Source organism: Herpailurus yagouaroundi, unplaced genomic scaffold (genome assembly GCF_014898765.1).
Source record: "Herpailurus yagouaroundi ecotype Mexico unplaced genomic scaffold, PumYag 211, whole genome shotgun sequence".
In the NCBI taxonomy this organism is placed as follows: domain Eukaryota; kingdom Metazoa; phylum Chordata; class Mammalia; order Carnivora; family Felidae; genus Herpailurus; species Herpailurus yagouaroundi.
In genome coordinates this window covers 5445582-5471252 of record NW_024412442.1, presented here as the reverse complement: position 1 = coordinate 5471252, position 25671 = coordinate 5445582, and the positions used below count along the sequence as shown (strand labels likewise).

At 42.3% G+C, this 25671-nt stretch overlaps 1 protein-coding gene and 1 long non-coding RNA gene across 4 annotated transcripts in view; one reads left to right on the top strand and one right to left on the bottom strand.

Annotated features, from left to right (window-relative positions):
- PRKG1 (protein kinase cGMP-dependent 1) overlaps positions 1-25671 on the top strand; it is a 1163528-nt gene that overhangs the window by 698906 nt on the left and 438951 nt on the right. For all 3 annotated transcript variants that reach the window (XM_040454314.1, XM_040454315.1, XM_040454316.1), the window contains exon 4: positions 1933-2038. In XM_040454314.1, coding sequence (XP_040310248.1) covers positions 1933-2038 — 106 coding nt within the window. The remainder of the gene's footprint in view (positions 1-1932; positions 2039-25671) is intronic.
- The window catches only part of LOC121016606 (uncharacterized), a 23061-nt gene continuing 6157 nt past the window's right edge, over positions 8768-25671 (bottom strand). The window contains exons 2-3 of the long non-coding RNA XR_005784377.1: positions 24332-24338; positions 8768-8885 (exon numbers count right to left, since the gene is read on the bottom strand). This is a non-coding gene — a long non-coding RNA (uncharacterized LOC121016606). The remainder of the gene's footprint in view (positions 8886-24331; positions 24339-25671) is intronic.

Here is a 25671-nt window from a genome sequence, read left to right as displayed (position 1 = left end):
GGGAGGGGGGGGTGATGGGCATTGAGGAGGGCACCTGTTGGGATGAGCACTGGGTGTTGTATGGAAACCAATTTGACAATAAATTTCATATTAAAAAGTTTTTCAATGAAATTCAGGTTCTTGGCTGTGTTTTGTCTTTAAGATCTCTAATAGCTTTGTTTTGTTCATCACATTAATCCCCGCTTCCTATGCCTGACTTCCAGGGCCCCAAGCAGCCTGCTCTCAAAGATCAGAGAAGCCTGCAGAATCTCAGCCATTCCTGTCTGTCTGATCCTTGCCTGGACTCCCCCCGCCCCAACCCCCCCCCCACCCCTCTCCCGCCAGGCTCTTCTCCCCGCACAGGATGTCACCTCCTCTGTCTCCCTCCTAGCTCAGCTTCTGTCAGTTATATAAAGATGCTCCTTCTTGTGAATCTTTTCCTGAATTGGCAGTCCTTTATGGTTGCATCATCCAGTCTTTGGGTTTGTCTCAAGCAAACAGGTGTTCTGGAAAGGAGCCCGGATTCGGATTCGGCAGAGGAACTTGAATGTGGCTGGGAGAGCACCTGTGTGAGGATCTTTGTTTTTGCTGATGGCTCATTTTTAAAAGATACTTGGAGCGGAGTCATGCGCATACCGGTCCTTGCTGCTTTGTTCCTTTTCTAGTTAACCAAGCATCCTTTTTCTTTTTTCAATGAAGAGCTGGCCCAGAGAGAAGTCATGTTCTAGTTCCTTAGCTTCAAACAGTTTTGCGAGGAAAAATTAGGTAAAATTCGAAGATAAGGGTTTACATTAGAACACAGCATTCTCCTTTCTCATATTTTCCCCGTTTGCTTTGTGTGTTACTCCCAGTCCCTCCCTGCAAGGCACACCCATGGCCTCATACTCAGCATTTGCCCCTGACCCCTCCCCCCAGATCTCATTCCACACTGGGCTGCCTCTGAGAACTGGGAAGAAGAGAGAATTGTGTTCTTCAGTCTTTGTGTGTTTGGCTCCTTAAACTATAAACTGTCTCCACTCACTTGTCCCGCACAGCCCTTAGGTACCCCACTCCCCACCAGTATGACCTATGAATTGGCTTTCTCTATTTGTATGCTAACAGAAAGTATTTGCCACTAGGAAAACTTGCAAACAGACATAAAAATGGAGAGCATAAGTGTCTTGCATGCCCATTGCACAGATCGTTACCGAGATTTTTAGTATATTCTTTTAAAACCAAAGTTTATCCTACTGGGTGGTTCTGTTACTCTATAGCATCTGCCTTTTTCCAAAACTTGTCTCTTAGTCGTGTGCTCAGTAGCTCAAATGGTGTAATTCCGTGATACTCAGTTTGAACACTATTATTCATTGTCAAAGGCAGTCGTAGGTAAGACTAGACATTAAAATTCAACAAACAGATCTCAGAGAACTTCACAGGACAGCGTCCGGCACAGGTTATAATTTGTAAAATATGAGCTTCATGTGGAAATCATGGTGAAGTCATTATTTCTATCCTATTAAATTCAGCCCTAAACCTGAAAATGGAGTTTTCATTTCTAGTTTTTACAAGTAAAACATGATCATTTGAGTCATTAACACCATTCTGGGTAATTACCAGGGCGTGTTGTGATTAATTGTGAATTTTGCTTTGCTTCCATGTGATGTCCTTCATAGATAGTCTGGAAAGCACTAAAGTTTTTCACTGTGGACTTAGGCATTCTCCTCCCTTAAGGGCAGAAGAGAACCAGAATCTTCCTCTTAGACAATAATACTAGATGGACAATTATGAACTACCTTATGCTAGTAGGAACATTCACTTTCTTAACAAAATGGGATAGCATGATGGGTACCAGCTGTAAATGAAGGTCAATTATTTCCATACTTCTCCTGAATCACTCATATCCCTTCTGCATGATGGGGTTCACAGTTGAAATTGCCTAATTTTTTTTTCCTGTTTTCTTTTTCTTTTCTCCAGCTCTTGTGAATGTGAAACTCTGGGCCATCGATCGACAATGTTTTCAAACAATCATGATGAGGACAGGACTCATCAAACACACCGAGTATATGGAATTTTTAAAAAGGTAGGATGCTTTATTTTCTCCTGCTGAGGGCGTTTATGGTCTTTTCAACCCTCTTCCTGGACAGGCAGCTCAGGGAAGCCTTTTCTTTTCATTTCAGTCTTGATAGCCTACAAATTTGTAGAAGCATGAGACTTTGGACTGGCTTCTTCTTTCTGGTTCTGGTACCAGTTTCCATGCTAAGTGACGAAGTCAGAACTTGGGACATTATGTCAGGGAGTGTGGGTCAGAGAAACAAAGGAGAATTTGCTTGAACAAAAAAGGGGTATTGAGTTCATCCCTAACTATTTATCGATTAAAATGTTGATGGTACCTCTCCGGACTGCATCGTCTCTTGTGTAAGAGTCCATGTCAAAGGTCAGGTGACAAAGATGGAAAACTTCCAAAAGCTCATTATCCTTTAATCCCAAGTTTAATTTCCTCACTTAAGTTCATTTTCTGTTGTAGTTCTCAAATATCAAAAGTTTTTTTTCTTTTGATATTGTATATTTTCATGATTGAGTATAGCATGGGAACTGGGATAAAAAACAGCTTTTCATTTCTTAAGAATACACCGATGTTCACTGAAATGCAGTTCTTTGTCTCTAAGCTTATTTTAAAGAAAATACATTATTTCATCCTTAAAAAGAATATTGACAACTCTGACTTTTTTCCAGTAAGTCGCTATTTTGTATTTTTTCGTTGAAAACAGAACCATCCTTAAGTAATAACGTACAGATTACGTTTGCTAAAGAGGTGCGTATTTTCTGTTACAATCGTAATTTCTTAGAGCTAGAATATCAAGCTGGTTTTTTCACGGCTTATTTTTGTTTTTGTGAAAGAAATGGTTTAAGGGGAGGTAGAAAATCGAAATCGCATTTTGGGTCAGTGATACATCATAACAGATACCTGTGGAATTTTCTTACAATGGAATCTTAATATTCCTTACTTGAGTATTTTATGTAGTTCATTTATTTTCTGATTCATTGTTTATGCATATTTGATTTCCACATAATTTGTTCTTTACGTTCTTGCTAAAGGAACAATAAAACTCTAATTTGATGTCAAGTGGTAATTTTAAAATATAATTATCAGGGTGTTGGGATTTTTCTTCAACATGATTGGGTGAAACATTTAGACGGGGAAATGTACTTTTGTTTGGAATTTAGTACAGTGTGCAAGGAAATTATTCAGACGCTGTGTGTGTGTGTGTATCTATATTTGCGTGTTTGTTGATACATATGCGTGTGTCTATACTGGTATGTGTGTGAGAAAGAGAATAGAAAGAATACAGAGACCAAGAGAGAAAGATGGAGACAGAATGAATTATCATTTTTAAGCTTTTACTTAAAGAGCAATTTAATGTTTTCTTCTGATGGAACCGTATTAGAGAAAGATCCCGATTGGTAATTAATAAAATTCTTACCTGTAGGACAGAGCCTACCTAAGCTCTCAGGTACCTAAGCATTGGGCACTTACGACATAGATTTCCATAATTCCATTCTCTCAAGGAAACGGGGTGTCAGTGCTCATGACCCACATAAATTTTTCTAAGAGGGGCTGGTTCAGGCATGAAGTCTCATTGTGTTATTGCTAGGGTTTTTTGTTTGTTCGGATTTTTGTTTTTAGTTGAATCTGCATATACTCTTATATCTTTTGTATTCACCTCAATTTGTGTTACCGGCTCTGCTGATTCAAACCTTCAATAAGTAAAGTTGGTTCTCCAGAGGGTGGGAATGTATCATGTTGGCCAGCTTAGTGCCGGTGCAGTTTAACTGGTTGAGTTAGAGGTGGGTGCAGACGTTTACTTTCCATCCATCTACTGTCTAAAGAGTCAAGTCCTCACCATTTGTGAAGACAGTGCTGGGATGGGAGTCCAGAGAGGTGACCAAGGGACCATCAATGCCTGGGGCCAGCTTTAATTTCCTTAATTATGACTGTGGTTAACTGGTTCTCTCTGACCCTTCAGTGGCTCGCAATTGCTCTTGAATTATGCATGGCCTCATTAGCTGCAAGTTCAAGGCCCTCACACAGCCAACCACCACCTGCTTTCCTGCCTACTTTCTTTTTTTTTTTTTTTTTTTTTTTTTTAATTTTTTTTTCAACGTTTTTTATTTATTTTTGGGACAGAGGAGACAGAGCATGAACGGGGGAGGGGCAGAGAGAGAGGGAGACACAGAATGGGAAACAGGCTCCAGGCTCCGAGCCATCAGCCCAGAGCCTGACGCGGGGCTCGAACTCACAGACCGCGAGATCGTGACCTGGCTGAAGTCGGACGCTTAACCGACTGCGCCACCCAGGCGCCCCTCCTGCCTACTTTCTTCTTGCCCCAGGCAAACGGGACAATTCACTGTGCCCAGGCAGTCCTTGGACCCTGACACAGCTCACTGCCTCTGTGGTCATCATTGTTGTTTTGTGTTGCTTTGTTTTGTTTTTTTTCCCCCACCTCCCATCAGTGTCAAAATCTTTTAAGATACAACTAAAACCTGTCTCTTGCAAAGGTACTAACCTCCTTCCACCAAGAAGTAATATTTTCCTTTTTTGAGCTTTGTCTCTATCATGTGTCTCCTCCTCTACTTTGTTTTATTATAACCTGACTATTGAACTTCTACTTTGAGACTATAAACTTGTCATAAATATCTTGGTGCTCGTCTTGGCACAAAACTTACTGATTTGTGGAGAGGTAGTTAGTATGACTTTAAGGGCAGGATCAGTACATAATTTGAAGGGCCCAGAGACCAATGAAAATTGGGAGCTCCTTTTAAAAAAATGTCTGTGTGGCTCAGTCGTTTAAGGTCCAGCTTTGGATCAGATCATCATCTCACGGTTCGTGGGTTCAAGCCCCGCATCAGGCTCTGTGCTGACAGCTCAGAGCCTGAAGCCTGCTTCAGCTTCTGTCTCCCTCTCTCTCTGCCCCTCCCCCTCTCATGCTCTGTCTCTCTGTCTCTCTCCCTCTCTTTGGAAAATAAAAATGTCAAAACCCTGACAGCATAGTATTAAACCAAGCATAGGCATCTTCTAAGCTTGGCCTCTATACTGTTGCCCAGGTTGTACACTGATGAAGCTAAACGAGTAATACTGTTTTCTCCTCCATGTTCCCAGGTTATCCCTCTTTGCTACCACTTATTCTGCAGGGCTGTTAAGAAGTGTGTATACCCTCCCCAAAGGAAATGATAGTGTCAAAAAGTTAAGATGACCAAAATTAACATTTCTATCCTGACTGAAGAATCGTTCATTTCCCTATTACTGATTTTTTTTTTTAACATGCATACCACTCTTGTACAGCATGTAAATTTTTTTTAAGCTTTATGTAGTCAAGTCAATCAACTTTTTCCTTTAGGGTTTCCTGTGTAGCAAGTCTCACCATAATAAAATAAAAATGTGGACTCAATGCTTTGAAATTTGCCTGTAGCAACCTGTGTGTACAGGGACAAGGGGTGTTTTTCTCTAATGTGCTTGCTAAAAAAAAAAACAAAAACAAAAAAAGGCCATCTCCATTTTTCTCCCATACACACCTTATATTTTATATTGAGGAGTTAAAGGAATTGTGATATTCAGAACAGCAACAGCTCAGGTTAAAGAATGGTCTTCCGTGTCTGCTCACGCCCATATGCCTCTCATCCTGTTCATGTTTCGAAACCAGCAGTAAGCTGTGAGGGCCAGAAATGGGACACACCGGGCATATATAAATGCGCTGAAATGGGAAGATTTTTCTCCGCTGTCAGAGTTGGTTTTTATTTTCATTCTGGTGTGTTTACCCATTTTGGAGCTCCCCATCAGGGGGTCTGGCCTCCCTTTCCACGGATTAAATGCCACATCTAACTCGGATTCTACCTCTTTAATCATATTTAGCCATTTTTCCTTTCGTGCCTCTATTTCACATTCCCTGATGTAAACACAGATGTTCCTCGGCAAGCCAAAAAAAAAAAAAAAAAAAAATTAAAAACACAAGACACTATTCAGGGTTTAGCAGGGCTGCTAAGCAGGGCACTGTTGCTATAGGTCCTGCGGTGGTTTTGCTGCTGTGACCATCGTCGTCTTGGGCTATGGGAAAAGGCTGCTTTTTGAGATGGACTCTGAAAAATGAGACAAATAACTGCCCGAGTTAACTCGTGTTGGCTTTTGCTGCACACTTTTCCTGTGCTGCTCTCGGCTCTGAGCCCCTTTTCCACAGGAGCAGCAGAAGGCCGCCGTGTGGCCACTGGGTGGGGAGGTAGGGACTGGGTTTGCTCATGGCCTTGAGCTGACTATGATGGTGACACCATCACCCTCTCTTTGTTACTTGCCTCGCTGACAAAGGAGAGAACAGCAGGGACCATTTGGAAATTAAGGTACTCTCTGGATCCTGTTCACCCTCCGAAAATGTTTTCTTCATTCACAAAGGGACCTTTTGGTCAGGCAGGAGTGGTGATGTCCTCTTCCTGCCCAAAGTCTGTCCTTAGCTGCTTACCACCCCCGAAGGGGAAGCCTGGGTCTTGAGTGTGGTCTTCGAAGCCCTGCTTTCTGGGGCCGCTAAGGGCTTCCCTGGATTCGTGGTCTTCTCCCTCTTGTCCCTCATTCTCTGATTCTCTCTGCTACAGCCACAGGGCTGGCCATCTTTGGTTGCCGTCCTGCGCCATGGCCCCTCCCAGCGGAGCACATCCCGGGAGACTCTTCTCCTTTCGAATGGGAGTCTTTCCGATGGTGATCTGTAGAGCATAGCACAGGGCGTATGTCTGGTGGGGCAGGGAACAAACAAATCTGATCTCTCTCAGATAATTAGAAATTTCTGCTTTGCCCTTTTCTGAGTTGAAAAAGGCATTGCTGCTGTTAACCACCAAGTTTCATACAGTATTCTGAAAATACAGAATTAGAAAGTTAGGAGAGTTTTGAAGGCCTTTGGTAAAACTTTTTGGTTCCCAGAGGACTCTCCCAGCATAAAGAACTTGGAGGTATTTTCCCGGTCATGTGGTGTGGATCTTCTCCGGCAATTTCTGATGAATGGAAGCTAAGTGATAACCAAGCCCAAAGCTGATGGCCCCGGTGAGGGCCTTACAGCATCCACATCCAAGGAGTCAAGGTGAGGAGTGGGCCTTCGGTAAATCAAGGAGCTACCAAGATAGTGCTTCCTTCTGCTGTTTGATGCTGTGTAGTTTACGTATTCCTTACTTCCATCCTTGGGGAGTAAACCTCAACTCTAGTTTGCTCTTGCCTTTTCTCCTCTGAAACAGTACTACTTGTATATACATCTAATGTGTAATTGAATACATATGCTACTTACATGTGCACATTAGGTAAGTGACACTCACGTCCCAAAAGAAAGGATGACTTTGCATTGAAACGTCATGCTCCCCTGTTGGGATCCGAATGACTTTCACTATGAGAATAACCTCACCTTGGGTTGGGTTGGTGACTCCTGTCTATCGTCTATACCTAGACTGAAATTTACTGAAACTTGTCTTCCATTGCTTGACGTGTTTTATCATCTGGTAGTTTGGGCCACCACTACCCCCTTCCCCTGCCAGGGGCCTATGCAGATGCGTCTTCACATCTTTGGTCTGATACGTGAATGAGACACGTGAATCTAATAATGGGATTTAGAAAAATCTAAGACCTGAGGTCTGTGCCATGCCTGGACTGCGGCTCCCAGCAGATCTTCCGAAGGAAGCTCCTTACTGTGGTGAACTTGATGGGGGGCAGGTTAGGAATACTGTCTTCTTTTCCTCTCCCCAAAAGTAATGTACTTCCGTAACCAATTTGATATTACGTGGACTTTTTTTTTTTTAATACTCTGCATGTTTTTCAATCTTGGGATACTGACATTTCTAAAACCCTTACAAATTTCCCTTCTCGGATCTAATTTGAGAACCTGCTAATTTCATTTTCTTACAACTCAATTCAACAGGCTACCTTATTTCTGAGATTTCTATTTTATTCTACATCACACTTACAAAAGTAGAGTCAGGGAGATGTCCATTCAGAGTTGGCAGTGTAGAATAGAACCGTGTAAGGGGATAAGACAGGCCCCTCCTTTCACGTAGGAGGCCACTGAGGCTTAGATTTGTTGAGATGCCCAAAGTCCCACGAGAAATCGGTCATACATTCAGCCCCGTGCCCCTAGGAAAATGGGAAATTCAGCTGTCCTACTGTGTCAATGGACTCCTGTTCAAAATCTCGGGTAAAATTGTCCACCATCTTCCAGTGTTGCACAATTCTCTGGAATATTTGGGGCTTTAATTTTTTGTTTGTTTTTGAAGTATAGTTGACACACGTTAGTTCCACGTGCAAAACCTAGTGATCCCACATCTATATGCGCACAAGTGTGGGTGCCATCACTGCACAATGCTATTACAGTATCACTGTATTCCCTGTGCTATGCCTTTTGTCCCTGTGACCTCTTCCTTCTTCTAGGGCATTCTTTCATCCTACTGCTAACGTTGTCCTGTTCCCCCATAAAAGGAGAAAGTAACAGCACACAGCTGCACTCGCCATGGTAATTTTGAATGACAGACGGGGGTGGGGCCTGAAAATTGACATCTTTAACAACTTCCCTGCCAATGCTCTTGATCCCAATCTGGAGACCACTTCTGGGCAGTTGCTGATCTAGAACATAAGACGAAGATAGAATACGTATTTCAAATATTTCAGCGTTTGCTTGATTTAGTGATGTGAGAAAAATGGGTTTAAATTCTGGCTTCACTATTTATAGGTAAGTAGTCTTAGGCAAGTTTATTTTTAATGTTTACTTTTGAGAGAGAGAGAGAGAGAGAGAGAGAGAGAGAGAGAGGCAGAGTGTGAGCAGGGGAGGGGCAGAGAGAGAAGGAGACCCAGAATCTGGAGCAGGCTCCAGGCTCCGAGCTGTTAGAAGAGTGCCCGACGTAGGGCTCTAACTCTGGAATTACGAGCTCAGGACCTGGGCCAAAGTCGTCTGCTTAACCAACTGAGCCACCCAGGCACCCTTAGGCAAGTTTCTTTAAACTTAAGCTCAGTTTCTACCAACCAAAAAATAGGGTATCCTCCCACCTGAGGGATTATAATCAGAAATAAACAAAATAAGATAATATTAGCAAATGTATGAGAATGTGCCAAAGAGTTTTCAAAACACTTGAGATGAATTAACTGTGCTGCTGAATCCTCAACATGAATCTATAAAGTGTGTGCTAACGTAATTTCAGTTTTACCAAAGAGAGAACTGAGGCCAAAGACTAAATAGACTAAAGTTCCACAGCTAGTCACGGGGAGAGCCAATAGCCACAGTAAAGGTGCTTGTACACTCTGCTCTTAACTGCTTCCAGATCTGTAGGCTACTCAGATATTAATTCCAACATACTGCTGATCTTCTCAACAGATTGGCATTTACTTTGCCCGGAGATTTGGGCAGCTGGATGACTTGGTTCTTGGTGTCCCTGGGTTTCTCATTCACTATACTTTGCTCTCTAGTAGTACTCTTCCCCGAAACCTCTGGAGATTTTTGTTTGCTCTCATTCCCCTAAGGGTATGTATTCAGAGATCAATGCTCTGTAATAACCTAAGAGCTGTCACTGTGACTGGTGTTAAAGAAAAGTGATGATGTCTTAGAATTGCATTGGCTCAGTGGAGGGGCCTTTAGTTGTCTGGAAATTCACCACCTTTTTGGAAGCAGGCACCATGATTTCTGAAATGGATATTACATGATCAAGAGCCCAGGATCACTGTCTCCTGGCATCAGACATTCAGGCATCGATGCTTCTGGCTTGTCCTGAGGTTCTCCGGTAGAAGTGGTGGTCTGTAAGCAAGACCCATTCTTGCTTGGGTTGTGTTCTGTGACCTTATTTTGAACAACTGGACTATTGGGACGTTTGCCAACAGAATAGCTTTGGTACACATGAGACTGAAGAAATCAAGAACCTACTTTGGGGATCACAAATTATGTAAGGAGCAACAGTACAGTCTAATCAACCTGAGATATTTGCGGAACATCAGAGTCCTGATCCCACTTTCCCTAGACTTTTCTCATATAATTTGCAAGGAGAGATGGTAAAAGAAGGCTCCTATGAAAATAGTTCTAGGGATTTTAGACTTTCTTTTTTTTTTAATTTTGAGGAGTAAGTTACAGACCTATTTATTAAGCTCTTAAGCTTTGAGCTTTAATAGAGGTTTTCTAGAAGATTGTGAAACGTGTGTTAGAATTAAGCTTAACAGAGCTGGCGTAGCTGAAATTTGAAGGGAAATATCACAAAGAAGGCGTTCGAAGAGGCGCTTTCTTCTCCCACGTACGACCACCTGCTCAGTACATCTTGTGGTAGCAGACGCATTCTCATCAAAGATGACACCAGGGGCAGATACATATAAAAGTGGCCATTAATTTCATGTTGTCATTGAGCATTTGCACAGATGTCTCCATAGTGATGGCTTTTTTTTTTTAAAGAAAGTGTCACCTCTGATATTTGCATGTTGTTCATTGATTATAAAAGCTCTACACTTTCTATATAGCATGCTTCCTCCACATGTGTAAATTCCTTCTAATCCTTACAAATGATAAGATACCCGGTTTACGGTGTTTGTGGCTAAAATCTCCCATTTGAGTCAAACAGTGAATTTCCTACAGATTGATCTTGTTCGATCCTGGGGAAGATGAGGCTTCAGCCCAGGGATTGATGTGCCTCTCCCAGAGTCTGGGCTGGGGGGGATGAGTCCTTTGGGGATGCTAGGCTAACTTTCCATCCCATGACCCTAAGGATAGTTTCTCAACACCCCGGGGGGTGGGGTCACAAAACTAAAGCAGTGTGACAAAGCAGTTTGATATTCCTCTGTTCTGTTGTTATGGTCTTGAACCTTACAAACTCTTCCTGCAGCCAGTCTCGTTTCATTTGTGTATCTTTCACACTGAGCCTCCTTGAGGGCGTCTGGGAGGGAGTCCTTTTCCATAGACGACTCTGTAATGAACAGGTCAGAAGGATGCCACAAGCTACTGGGGAAAAGAAAAAAGTAGGCTTCTGACATCCCGGCCACCTGGATTTCTCCACTTGAGATAGAAACCTACTTCCCCACAACTGGAGAGGAATCAGAAATTCTGGAGTGGGGCAAGGACATGGTGTTGAGGGCAAGTAAACGTCAGGGTGAGTTCAGCCACCGCGTAATCTGATGTGTCCTGGAAAGGGGAGAGAACATCAGTTCGTTTCAAAAAGGAAAGAAAGTAGGGACACCTGGGTGGCTCAGTAGGTTAAGTGTCCAACTTCGGCTCAGGTTACTGGATGGAGCCCCGCATTGGGCTCTGTGCTGACAGTGCAGAACCTGCTTAGGATTCCCTCCCTCCCTCTCTCTCTGTCTGTCTCTCTGTCTCTGTGTCTCTGTCTCTCCCCTGCTGTGTGCATGCTCTCTCTCCCTCAAAAATGTGTAAACATTTAAAAAAAAAAAAAGACAAGGAAAGAAGTGGAATGTGCATCCTAGTTTCTATTTGTAGCTGGTTGTGGGTTTGGCTTGGAATAAAGTTAGTCCTAATGGATTTACCGATAGGTTTTTTACCAAGGTGAAGTCCAAAGCTCAGCATCTGGCTGTTGAGTGGTGTGGGCATGGGCATCTCCGAGCCAGACCCTCCTGGTTTGCTGCTTGACTTGGGGTGCGGGGAGATGGCTCCCAGGAAAGGGAAGCCCTTAGAGAGAGCCCCTGGCATGATGCTTGGTGACAGAAGTATGGGCTGAGTTGGGATCACTCCCCCACAGCGAGAGTGTTGGCATAGCAGTGAGGGAAATGGAGGGGGGGGGGGGGACACAAACAAGAACAAAACGGCCTGCACCTGCTGCTTCACGTACATTATCTCACGTGATTTTGACAGGCTCTTTTGAGGGCAGTGGGTGCTCCTCCCCTTACTTGAGGAGACGTCTGGAGTTTTTAAAATGAACAACGTCCCCACCACCACACAGCCAGATTCAAAATCAGGCCCCACTTAAAGTCCTTGTTCTCTTCATCCCATCAGGCAAACTTCCTGAAAATGGGTGATGTCACAAAAATCAAGACGTCAGTGTTGATCATTTTTTTCTAATAGAATGAACATGTCATTCGAAGATTGGCACAAAATTCATTGCAAATGTGTATAGTGGCGCCCAAGCTTGTTATTTTTTGTTTTACGTTGTTCTTTATTTTTGAGAAAGATACAGCTGGGAAAGGGCAGAGAAAAACATGGGGACAGACAGCAGAGAGTCTGATGTGGGGCTCAAACTCACAAACCCTAAGATCATGACCTGAGCCAAAGTCGGGCGCTTAACTGACTGAGCCACCCAGGCACCTCCAGAAATTTATTTCTTGATACATTTTAACAATTGCAAAAAGTTCCTGGGGTGTGTGTGTGTGTGTGTGTGTGTGTGTGTGTGTGTGTGTGTTTGAGTGCGATCATGCATCCATCCAACCGTCCATGAATCTTGAGGTTTAAATCATTTAAAATCAGAGGAAGATTTTTTTCTTAGGAATCTTGTGATAAGCATGCCATTTGAAAATTGACCTCGTATTTATACAATAAGCGATGCAATGTTTATGCTGGAGCCCAGGTCGATTCCAGCTGAATAGCACAACTTGGGTTTTCCTATAAACATACGAAGAGAGTTGAAAGTTACTCAGTACTTTTCAAAGAATTAGATGAATTCTGTTTTCTCATTTGCCTGGATGGGGTCCAATGGGTAAACATTGTATTCCATGTTTGGGAAAAACTCCTCAAGTGCTCTGCTCTGTTGTGCAAACACAGACACATCAAAGTTGCCTTGGAGGATGGATTTTTTTATTATTTTCAAGAGAACTCAAATCCGCAAGTAGATCTAACACAAACATGGCCAAGATTTAGTGTACTGAAAGAAAACTATTACAATAAAAGGACGTTAATGCCAGGGAATTCTGAATTCTTAAAAAAAAAAATAATCTCTTTTGGTTTATATGTACCCTGAACTCTCCTTACTTAGAGATAAGGCTGTTGGTTGAAATGACATCCTGGTGTTGGGGGCAGGGTGTTGGGAGGATTTGAGATGGTTGTTGTAACTGTTAATCTGAGTTTTAATACTGCCTGGATTAAAAATAGGAAGACAGACTGTAAGAGTATCCAACGAAGGTGTCTACAAATAGGTGCACGCTCACCAACAAGAAGTTAGTGACTTGTCGGCGGTTAATGAATTGTATTCTAAGTGGCATCGTGTCAAACTTCCTTCTTAACTCATCCCATTTCTCCCTTCTTCTCTTCCTTTGTCCTTCCTTTGCTTCCCTTCCTTCTCCTCCCCTTCCCCCCTCCTCCCCCTCCTCCTTCTCTTTTCTCTGTCTCACTGAAAACATCCAGATGTAGGAGTATAGTCAAGATAGTCAAAAGCTTCTTAAGGATAAGGTTTACATACAAAGAGCATGTGATCCAAAGTTGGGTTTGTTTTTTTAATTTGAAGCAGCATATTCTGCAGTGTTAAAAACAGTCCTCTCAGAGACTTGTCACACAAGGTGAAAGGTGTGCTCAGTACTTAGTTGTAATGACTGAACCACTTGGCAGAATCTAGAAGTCTAAATACTGGACATGTAGAATTAGCCCAAATCATATTTGTTACATGTGTAAACATAGAAAATGTAGATTTTTGTACTGGTTAAATCTGTGAAAATTGCACTCTCCCCTTAAAAAGTTGTTCACTTACTTAGCCCAGCTTAAAGTTGTGTTGCCCACCTGATCATGGTAGCCCACCCCATCTTGGCCTGCTGACTCCAGCTCTGATCCGCAGAAGCCCAATGAGTGTTAGTTGGGCTAACAACTAAACAACTTTTTACTTGAGGGTGAGGCCCTCTAACATAACTAGACAAAAGATAATCTGTTTTTTTATTTTTTTCTAATCAAGATTTTCAGAAGAGAGGTTTCTCCTATCACTAACATTTGTTCTTTAACTTCTTATAATAACTTTAGAGTTACAAAAAAATTGAAAATACGCTATGGAGAGTTTCCATATACCTTTCACCCATCTTTCCCTTAGATGTAACCCTAGTATATTTATGGGACCATTTATAAACTTTGGTATAGCCATGGTACCCTGATCAAATTACCCTAAGAAATTAACATTGGTACCATACTATTAATTGCACTGTAGATTGTATTCTGGTTTCTGTTCCAGGGTCCAATCCAGGGTACTTCGTTGGATTTAGTTTTTTCCTTAGGTTCAACCTGTGATGGTTTCTCAGTCTTTCTTGGTCTTGTATAACTTTGTTTGGGAGAGTAGTGATTAGGGTTTTTCTTAGAGCATGTTTCTCTATTCAGCACTAACACCTGTTCTTCATCATCCATGTTAGATTGTTCTGGAATCTAAGAGCACATCTCTCTATTCAGCACTAACACCTGTTCATCATCTGTGTTAGATTGTTCTGGAATCTAAGAGCACATCTCTCTATTCAGCACTAACACTTGTTCTTCATCATCCGTGTTAGATTGTTCTGGAATCCATGTCTGTGTCTGATTTCTTTAAGTAGTTTTTTTCCAAATAAATGACACAATAATTGACGTATGCCCCATGCTAGGATATCCTACCATTTTCCGAAACAAAAAAATCAAGTAATCAAAGGTTTTATTGCAGAAGTCCTTGTAAGTTGTTGACGAAGAAGTAAAGTGAAGAAAACTTCATTTTAGATTGTTTCCACTGTAGAGTAGGTTAGGGCACTCATCTCCTTCTTCAGATGAGGTGAGGACCCCTTGGCGAAGCCCTAGCCCAGTACACTGGCGAAAGACTTCAACGCCAGCACACCTTACTTTTCTGAAGATGAGCTGGAAGCCTTTATCCGCATGTGAGAAGGCTCTTAAAGTCAAATTAAGATAGAAGTACTCAAACAGACTTCGGGATTAATAATTACACAGTAATACTATAGAGTGGACTGGGAGCGCGTCACACCTCTATGGCTGGCTTTTTGTTTTGTATTTTTTTTTTCCCTTCTTTTTCTGATCTTTTTGTCAGAGCCAGATGTTTGGTGTATCTTACTCAGGCCCTGGAATTTTGCTGTCCGGAAATAGCAGCTCCCGTAAATGCCTTCGATACTAGCTTTGTTGCCCAGCTCCCTTAAATCCATGTTTCTGTCCACCTCGCTATTTTTTGACCCACCGACCTGCCTCCGGTCTTGTGCAGGTCTCACGTGGTTTGTCTGTTGCTGCCACCAACACCTGTCGATTTGGTCTCTGCAGAGGTGAAGTCGAGGGAGATAAAGCAGAGGTAGTGTTTCTGGGGGTGCCGGGAAAGAACAATATGGTCTAGGGGAGTAAGGGAATGTCCCATATCAGTCCTGTAGCTGGAATGGGATATTGATGTAGGAGCCAGGATTCACCAGACAAGTCCTAATAGCCTCCCAGGCACATGGGGCAGAGCCTGAGTTTCCACGAAGCCAGAGGTCTGTTTCAGAGAATCTGTGAGTGAACCATTCTGGAATGTCGTTGTACCTAAGTACCTTGAAACACCAAGAAAAAGCCATAACTTGGAGACAACTGAAGTCAAGAATAAATTCCCAATCATTGAGAACTAAAAGCATCTTAATCGTGAAAATTGAGGCATAGTTTCAAATAGGCGTGGACTTTGAAATAGCTTTTTCAAAAAATACAGCTCTCCTAATTTCTTTTTTAACTGTATACATTTTGTTTTTAAACTTCTAAAAAATAGGACAGACAGTTGTGCTGGTATTTTCCAAAGATGTGTGCTGTCAGCCCCAGAGGACTTTACTTCTAGTATTTTTCTATTTGTGTGAAACTTCGGCCTCATTTTGCTCATGATATAAATGCAGTATTTAGTGCTATTAATGTAATAGTGCCTCCTTCTATGTTATTGAATATTAAGACTTTCTAAACTTTTCCTTGCTGTCTTATGCTGTAGCCATTTCCTTCTTTACTTGGGTCTAGAGGACTCTTACTCCTGGGATACCAGGGGACAGGGCAGATGTAGTTGGAAAGACCATTAGGATAAAGGTGAAGCCAGCTCACCTTCCCCTAGTACACCCGCTGTGAACTCAGAAAAGGTGCTAATCAGATTATGCTTGGACAGTGGAAAATGGTCCATGCCAGGGAAAGATCCTGGAGAGGAATGAGACTGATTTGCAGCTTTCAAAAGGAAACTTAATGGGTTGGTCTTAAAAGCATACTTTCCACATTAGGTTTTCAGATGCTTCAAGGCTTCCACACAGATCCTCTGTAGTTTTGATGGGAGAAAAAAACTATGTTGGATATTTCCTAACTTGGGCCTAACATTCAAAAAATATTCCAGTATATTATATGCACTGTGAGGTGCACAAATCTTAAAACTATAGATCAGTGCATGTTTATGTATCTATATTCCCACATAGCCATTGACCTGATCGAGATCCCTAAGACGTGTCGAGTTCCTTGGAAGGTTCTGCAGTGCCCCTCCCAGTTAACCTCCTCTACCAAGGATAACGGTTGTTTTGATTTCTACCATCACAGATGAATTTTGTCTGTTTTTCTCCTTCATATTGATGGGATCATGTAGTGTGTACTCTTCTGTGTCTGCTTTCTTTTGCTCAGCATTGTTTCTGGGAGAGTCCCCACCCCCCCACCCCCGCCACAGCCCTGGTCCCCCTTTTAGTATGTGTAACCATAGTTCATTCTGTTTTATGGATCTGTAGCATTCCATCATATAAACACATCAGAATTTGTCCCTTTTAATGGCAGTGGTCATTGGGATTCATTCCACTTGTAAGTGTTTATGAATAGAGCTGCTGGAAACTTTCCTGGCCATGTCTTTTGGTGAATGTCTGTCTTCATTTCTCTTGAGTAGACAACTTGGAATGAAATTTCTGGGGCCTTGAGGAGGTATATATTCTATAGAGTGCCATGTGATTTTCTGAAGTCGTTGAATCCATTGATACTCTGACCAACAACGTGAAAGGTTTGTTGCAGATGGTCACCAACATTTTGTATTTTTAAACAGTGTGATTTTTATCTGGCTAAAAGACTTTAACAAAATGGAATATCGCATAGTTTTAATCACTGAGTACGCAGCCTTTTAACATAAAATGTTAGCAGGGCACCTGGGTGGTTGAGTCGGTTAAGTGGACGACTTTGGCTCAGGTCATGATCTTGCACTTTGTGAGTTTGAGCCCCACATCAGGCTCTGTGCTGACAGCTCAGAGCCTGGAGCGCGCTTTGGATTCTGTCTTTCTCTCTCTCTCTCTCTCTGCCCCTCCCTCATTCATGTTCGTTCTCTCTCTCTCTCTCTCTCTCTCTCAGGAATAAACGTTTTTTTAAATGTTAGCATACTGCCCATATATATATACTATTTCATATATATAATACATATTCCTTTATAAGTAAAATACATGCACATCTGATCCAGAATAGACAGCAAATAAGATTTTTGAACGAGTAAAATAAACATAGAATGAGTAATATTTCCTTCATCAGCTCCACAGAGTGGACATCTTTGTGCATAAATTGTGTAAGACACTGGGAGGGAGCCTCGTGTCCCGTGGATCATAATGGAACCTACAGCTGCCAGATAGACTTCAGCACAGAAAAAACTGAAGCACGATAGACTTTCCCTGTGAGTTGTGCAACACCAGCTTCTGGTCCAGTTTCGGAGATGGTCTAGACGGCATGGGAGCGAAGTTTTCCTAGGTGTCTAGAGTAAAATGTAGAAAAGATTTCGGGGGCTGATGACTGAGAGTCATCCCGGGATAGCCAGCTGCCGTGCTGGATGGACTTCAAGCTCCTTCATCCTTCCCAGGGGACGTGTGTGCGTGCCTGGAGTGTAGACCGCTTTGGTCCCGTGTTTGTTTGTTTAGTTATTTTACTTATTTTTTGTGTTTATTTTTGAGAGAGAGCATAAGTGGGGGAGGGGCAGAGAGAGAGGGAGACCCAGAAGCCAAAGCAGGCTCCAGGCTCTGAGCTGTCAGCACAGAGCCCGACCCGGGGCTGAAACTCATGAAGTGTGAGATCATGACCTGAGCCGAAATCTGACGCTTAACCGACTGAGCCACTCAGGTGCCCCAAGGTCCTGTGTTTATTTTGCTTGGGGCCAGTTCTGTCATTGTTGCCATTACTGGCTGTTCATCTAAGTTGGTGGTTCTTAGAGGATAATACGGGTTTTTTTGGGCACCCATGACACTCTTCAGGGAGATCAGTGGGGTGAAAACTATTTTAATAATAATACTAATGTGTCATTTGTCTTTTTTTTCCTTCTCCCCCATGGACACGGTAGAGTTTTCCAGGGGCAAAAACAGCTAATGGGTTATATGCTTGTGTAGTGTTGTGTTTTAATTGTTTCAGTTTTACTATCAAATATCATAAATGTAGATAGAACCTATATGAACAAAAATTCTTTGTGCTCCTCGATTTCTAGGAGTGTAAAGGGATCCTGAGATGAAACACTTCAAGAACCATTTTTTTTTTAATTTTTTTTTTCAACGTTTATTTATTTTTGGGACAGAGAGAGACAGAGCATGAACGGGGGAGGGGCAGAGAGAGAGGGAGACACAGAATCGGAAACAGGCTCCAGGCTCTGAGCCATCAGCCCAGAGCCTGACTTGGGGCTCGAACTCACGGACCGCGAGATCGTGACCTGGCTGAAGTCGGACGCTTAACCGACTGCACCACCCAGGCGCCCCAGAACCATTTTTTTTTAAATTAAAACCATTTAAAAATGAGGACACAAAAACTAAAAGTTAGACTTGATTAGAAATATCCTTTCTAGGACAGCATATGAAAGTGAATTACATTCTTGAAGGAGAAGGGCTGTTGCCAAAGCCTTGTTAAAAGGTTAAATGCATTTTTCACCCTTAGTAAAGTTAAGGGGCTGGATAGTACAGGAAAAGGGGGAAAAAATTAAGCTTTTATAGTTTCATAGTGTGTTTCACATAAAAGGGAGCTTTACGTACGTTTTTCACTGTACCTTTAGGTTAATATTTTCTTTTTACTTTGGAAACTTTTGAACAGATAGTAATTCTTTAGTGATACATCCAGGCTTATTAAAAAACAAACAAACAATGGAAATTCATTACACAATAAATTGTATCCATTCCTTCTGTATGACAGTGGGATAAAACTAACAATGGAATTCCCTGCAAATACAAAGGGATTACCTTGAACTAGCAGCTAATTTCAAACCCATGCGACTGATTTTAACGTAAGCCACGGCACTTCCCAATTTTCTCAGAAGGTCATTTCCACTGTCGTCTTCTCCAACATAAAATTTCCATGCACCTCTCTCCTCAACAATATCGACTCGTGGCTCTTCAGACAGAGGTCAGAGAATCTGTCCACAGATCTACTTTACCTGCAAATTGTTGGAAGTTTTCCTGAAACACTGGGATGTTGCAGAGACAAGGTTAGGGCCCAGTGTTGCCTATCCGTTGCTTTAGGTCTCCAAAATTCTGTTCCGTAATTGTTAAGGCATCAGTGTGCAGCATGTCCAGACTCTGTTAGCATTCCATAGAAATGCCGAGGTGCTTTTAAATATCCCTTCTCTAATTTTCGTAAGGATTGCAGTCAGAGAAATTGTTGGTTAGACTATCCAGAATTTCTATTTTCATGCAGTAAGTTTCCTCTAAGATTGAGTGCTGGGAAAACATTTGTCATGTCTGCCGATGAGCATGAATACTTGATTCAGATACCGAGAATTACATTTCCTTATGGCCTTAGTTGAGAAAAATGGAGTTTTAAGTCTAATGCACAGAGTAACTTTAGTGCCAGGAGTCCAGTATGTATTTTTTTTCCTCCTCTGAACAATTAATTTTGATAGGTTAAGTCTTTGTTTAGTTGCGTGTGTGCGTGTGTGTGTGTGTGTGTGTGTTTGTGTGTGTGTGTAAAGTGTCCTCCATCTTGTGTGGATATAGGCAAGGCGTAAATCAAATACATAAATATTTTTATCAGTGGATTACCAGGACTCTGGAAGACAGGGTATTCAGTGCTGGAATTATCACTTGAGCAGCAGTTACCATTTGGAAAGAAGAGCTTCTCCAGCTCTTGGAGCTTCGATGGGTATAGTCAACATGATTTCCAATTAGATTAACAGCTGTGAGGCTCTCCTTTCCATTCCAACACACAAAAGATTGCTGGCTTTGATTTTTAAGGATGTGTCGCTACAGCCCTGATCATGGTTATTAGAGCTGTAAACTGGTTGAGGCTGTTGGAGGTGGGACACACACCCACATTTTCTGCACAGAGTAGAAATTAGGCAAATTACATACAGACCAACTATGTGGTTTTAGAATTTGGAAATCACTGAGTCCCACCTGCATGATGTTGGTCAGATCCAAGCTCTTTATTCATCTCTCTGCGTCATCCTCGATAATCAGAGGACTAATGAGGCAAGACCGAAGAGACGACACTGTAAGAAAACAAATCTCTTCAGCAGGGGGGAAAAAAAAAGTGCTGTAGGTGTTGTAACTGGAAAGGAACATTAGATAGAGTTTAACATGGAGTTTTTGCAAGTAGGACCTGAGATAAAGAACATTCTAGGTGCAGGGAGAGAACCTGGACAGGAAAATGCAGAGTCGGTCGATGGCTTCATAGGTTAGCCCGCGGTCTGCCCTGTTCCTCTCCCCTGTCTGCGGTGGCTGCCTGAAGCATGTCTCCCCAGCCTACCCGATTCTTGCTCTAATATTCCTGCCCACCTCCCCTGGAAATCCCAAGTGAGTAACCTGACCTCAACTTGGAAGGAGAATAGGAAGCTAGGAAAAGTTTGGTGGCAGGTATCAGGACTGTGGCTACGCACTTCTGAGAGTAGTCTAGCAGCACTGCGTAGGAAGGGATTGGCGTGGGGAGGGTCTGTCATCAAGGCTCAAAACTGTTCCATCCCTGAAACCTCAAGATTGAAGGCCCCACGTCTGCCCTTCATTTGTGATTTGTCAGTAGTTGGACGGAGGATGAGAACTAGAGATGGAAGAGGAAGCAGGTGGGTTCTACAATGGAAACCTGACACTCATTCAGGGGTGCAGTTCTAGAACAGTGCAGTGAAGAGTTGAAAACCAGGGGAATCTGGGTTTTTAGGGAGCCCCCTGAATAGTGTGTCTCATCATCTCTTTCTTGGTCGCGTTCACCAGGCTAGTGGAGAGAGAGACAGCAGTCAACTCCATGGATAGGATTGCATTGGTGCATTTAACAATGCACATTGTGACATTGGGGATGAGAGAATGATTTAGACCATTATGAGCATAATCCGATAGCACACCACTCTAAATGCAGCTTTTAAAACCTCCCAACAAAAGAGGTGTGCCTGGGGGGCTCAGTCAGTTAAGCAAGTGTCTGACTCTTGATTTCGGCTCAGGTCATGATCTCAAGGTTCGTGGGATCAAGCCCTGCATGGGTCTCTGTGCTGACCGTGTGGAGTCTGCTTGGGATTCCCTCCCTTCCTCTCTCTCTCTCTCTCTCTCTGCCCCTACTCCATGTTCTCTCTTTTTCAAAATAAACTTAAAACAAAAAAAAAAAAACTCCAATAAACGAGACTAATAGCTTCATACAATAAGCCAATAGAACTTGCCCTGGAACCATTTTGTATGTAAGTTCTTGAGATTCTGTTCTAATAGATGGCAGAAGAAAAATCAATTAACCACTGCCTCTGGGAGCCAAGAATCTCTTAATTAACTGTACCTAGTCCTGTAGGTGTTGGTGGAAGTGCTGATGAGGGTTAAGGCAACAGAAGAACTGTGAATTGTAGTAGAGTTTTCTTAAATACTAAGACCTTCAAAAATGGCAGCAAAACGAGAGCCCTTAGTTGTTCCCATCCAGTCCTTTCTCATTTGGACAAGGCGGGTTGCCCCAGAGGATAGATGAGCCCTGTCCACAGGTGGTTTCTGTGTCACTGGGAAGGGTTTTTTTCTAGAAAGATGGAATGAAGAGCCAGGGTCCTTGCTTCCCAGAATGAGAATATAGAAGAAAGGAAGTGTTCTCTCTTCCTACTCTCCACCTATGAATCATCAAAAGGAGAGAAATTGGATTATTTGAGAAGTCACTTTCATCTTATTAAATATAGCAAAATGGACTGGATGAGAAAGAATTTTATCCTTTCTGTTGCCTGCAAGAGAAGATTAATTGAACAAACTTGTGGTAAGAAGTTTAGTTTCCCCCGAGGAAAAAATAAGTCATGACAACAGGGTGCTGAGAGACAGGCTGTCTATTGTGCAGTCCATTAGCGCTAAGGAAATAATTGGTTTTTCAGCGATGACTGATGAATAATTTTAACGTGTTTATAAACATGAAGGCTGCATCAACAAAGCGTTTCCTGAAATACTCAGAGTGAAGAAATAAAACAAAACCCTGTGCCTGTTGATTATATCAGCGTTCGGCTACTTCCCCTAACGATTCAATTTCCTTGATTCTTTACAACCATTTCCATTATAGTCCCCAACCGACAGAATCATCACACAAATAAACAAAAGTTATGAAAAATCCTCACAGGATTAAACACCCCTTATTTCTGCAGTATTTTTGGCTAATTTGCATTCACAAAGACAACTGAACTGAGTATGTCTGTCATAAACCTAATCATAGCTAAATATCAGTAATGACCTGCTTAAGCAAGGCCACTTGGGCCCTGGAATGGTTCTGTGAAACATGTGATTGTCCATTTGAGGATCCTTCAGCGGAGAAAGGATGATACTGTGTTTTTAATATTCTTGTTTTTTTTTAAGTACAGTTTTGAACATAATTACTTTTTTAATTTCTTTTATTTGAGAGAGAGTGAGGGAGAGGGGCAGAGAGAGGGAGTGAGAGAATCTCAAGCAGGTTCCATGCTAGGTATGGCTGGTCAGGGCTCAATCCCGTGAACTGTGACATCATGACCTGAGCTGAAATCCAGAGTCGGACGCCCAACTGACTGAGCCACCCAGAGGCCCCTGTTTTTTATACTCTGTTTGCTAGAAGTAATGATTCACTGAATTCCAACCTGGGCTTATTAACTCATGGGTCTGGATGCATTTCATCATTGTACCGCAGTGGTTATTATGTCTAGAGGAAGGAATTTGATAATCCCATTTTAACATACAAAGGGAGATCATGATGGTTCAGCACAAGAGTGTTTGAAAAGAAAAATATATCACTTTATCTTTCACTGTCTTACTTTTTTCTAACCAGGAAAATATTACTCTGTGGAGTAATGAACTAATTCTGTCTCAGAATGTATGTGAATGTTGATTTTCTTCATTTTATAATTTCTGAAATAGTGAAGAAAGTTTGGAATCCAAGTATCACATCTAATCAGACAACAAAATACCCAGAAAATCAGAGTTTCTGGATATCTGACAAACGTTGTGAGAGGAACTTGCAAAATGATGGTAATATTAGACTTGGAGGCTGTGGACCACTGCTTTTCAGTATGAAGAGAATATATATCTGAATCATTGAAAGAATCAGTGATGACCTCTCATTTTACTCGAATGCTGAAAACGTTCAATATGTGCATATTTTCACATCTGTAGATGCAACAAATGGCAGGAAGTTGTCACAGGAATGTAAAAGTCCAAAGTAATCAAGGCTCGGTGGTCAAAACCTTTGCCTAGTTGACCAGTACATCTTGTAAGCAGTGTTACTCTTCACCCGATAAGTATATTTCACAATTGTTATGTGAAAAGACCAGAAACGTTTGAACATATCGATGGTGTCATTTTGACCAAGAAGCCATTTGACTGGCTCCTTGCTGCTGCTCACCCATAGACTGATGGAGTTCACCCTGCATTACTGAGCAGAGACAGGGCACAGAATTGAGAGATGTGGTGGAAAATCATGTCCTCATTGCAAAGGAAGGAAACGTCTGTACAATAGCAAGATGGGTGGCTCAGTCGGTTGAGCGACCAACTCTTGGTTTCAGCTCAGGTCATGATCTCCTGGTTTGTGGGATTGAGCCCTGCACTGGGCTCTGTGCTGACAGTGCAGAGCCTGCTTGGGACTCTGCCTCTCTCCCTCTCTCCTTCTCTCAAAATAAATACACTTAAAGAAAACAATAGCAAAATGGTGGTCACCCTTTTCTAGAAAGCCCCAAAGTTAGCATTACTACTAATGGAACAACTTGACAATGGATGACTCTTGATGTGACGCAATATAAAGTCCACAGCATCATCTGTGATGTGTTCTTGTGGATAATGTGAAACTTGAAAGCCATTTGACATAACTTGAAGTTTCTGGGAATACAAGGATAGAAGGGCATTAAATGAGACTACAAGGAAACAGGCAAAGAGGCCTATGATACTGTGGGCATGCAATGAGAAAACTGGCCTGGCCCCTTCAAAAAATTCATGTCAGGAGAAAACTGTTCAGGGGACTCAACAACGTTAGGAGGGACTGATGGGGCATAATAGCCAAATTAAATCTGTATTTGTTATCTATTGCAGTAAAACAAACTCTACCAAAATGGGGTGGTTGAAAACCACAAACCTGGATCATCCCCTTGTTTGTGTGTGAGGAATCGGGTACAGCTGGCCTTTGGTGAAAAGCCTGTCCTGAGGTCCCAAGCTCCTGACTAGGCTACGGGCTCAGCCAGAGCTAATCATGGAGGGGAGGGACGGTGGGTGGGGTGACAGGACAGGAGGAAGGGTTTCAGAGCTCATCATGGGGGTGTTGGTTGGCCTCTGTTCCCTGCTGTGTGGGCATTTCCATAGGCCTGCCTCACATCATGGCAGCTGGCTTCTCTCAGGGCAGGTGATTCAAAGATGAGACAATGACCAGGACAAAATGCACAGCCTTTTCGTAAGTTAATCTCAATAAGTGACATCCTGCCACTTTTGTATTCCTGTCCCTGAGTGATTCAGTAATTCCCACTCTCGCTTGAGGGGCCCAGGTGGCGGGATTGCATAATGACATGAAGACCAGGGGACAGTGAACTCTGGGGACTGTCTTAGAGGCCACTGACCACAATCTGCTTGAAGCCTGATTCATTCTAGAGGGAAAAAATTCTGTAAAAAGCATTTTAGGGTAAATCGGGAAAGTTTGAAAAAACAATTGTTGCAAAGTAATGAATACGTAAGAGAAAGGGTAATGTTTTTACACTGTCTTAAAAAAAACAGTTTTGAACTTCATTATAAGTAATGGTTATGCGAGAGAATGTAGATACCTTAGAAAACACAGGCTTGAGTCTGTAGGCGCAAAGTATTATGATGTCTTCAATTTATTTGCTAATTATTTACATACATGCATGTAAAAACACGCACTTAACGCATGGACACATACATAAATAGACGGCAAAGTGGATAATGTAATAACAATGATTAAACCTAGGTGGTGCATATGTGGCCGTTCATTATCTTATTGTTTTAGCTTTTCAGTCTATTTGGGATTTTTTCCTAACTACATGGGGGCTACATGTGATGTGTTAGGTCGGCCTTACTTCTGCCTTGTTCCGGCAAGTCCAGGAAAGCAGGTTACACAGAGCTCTGCCAACTTTTCACACTTGTAAGGGCTGTTCCAGGTAGTATAGGGAAAACTCCTAGTGTCAACATGCCCAGCCCTCCCCCTTACTTACATTGCTGCAAGACTTACCCGGTTCCTAAATGCCTGCGTGTACATGGTGACCACTCTAGGAGAGGGTAAACCATTTTCCTGGGAGACCAGGCACCTGGGATGTTCACTGGAGTGGATTGGGTGACATTTATACCCACTACGGTCCTGATTTTCTTTTCTTTTCTTTTTTTTCTATTTCCCTTCAGGATTTTTAAATGTTTGGGGTGTGTGTGTGTGTGTGTGTGTGTGTGTGTGTGTGTGTGTGTGTGTG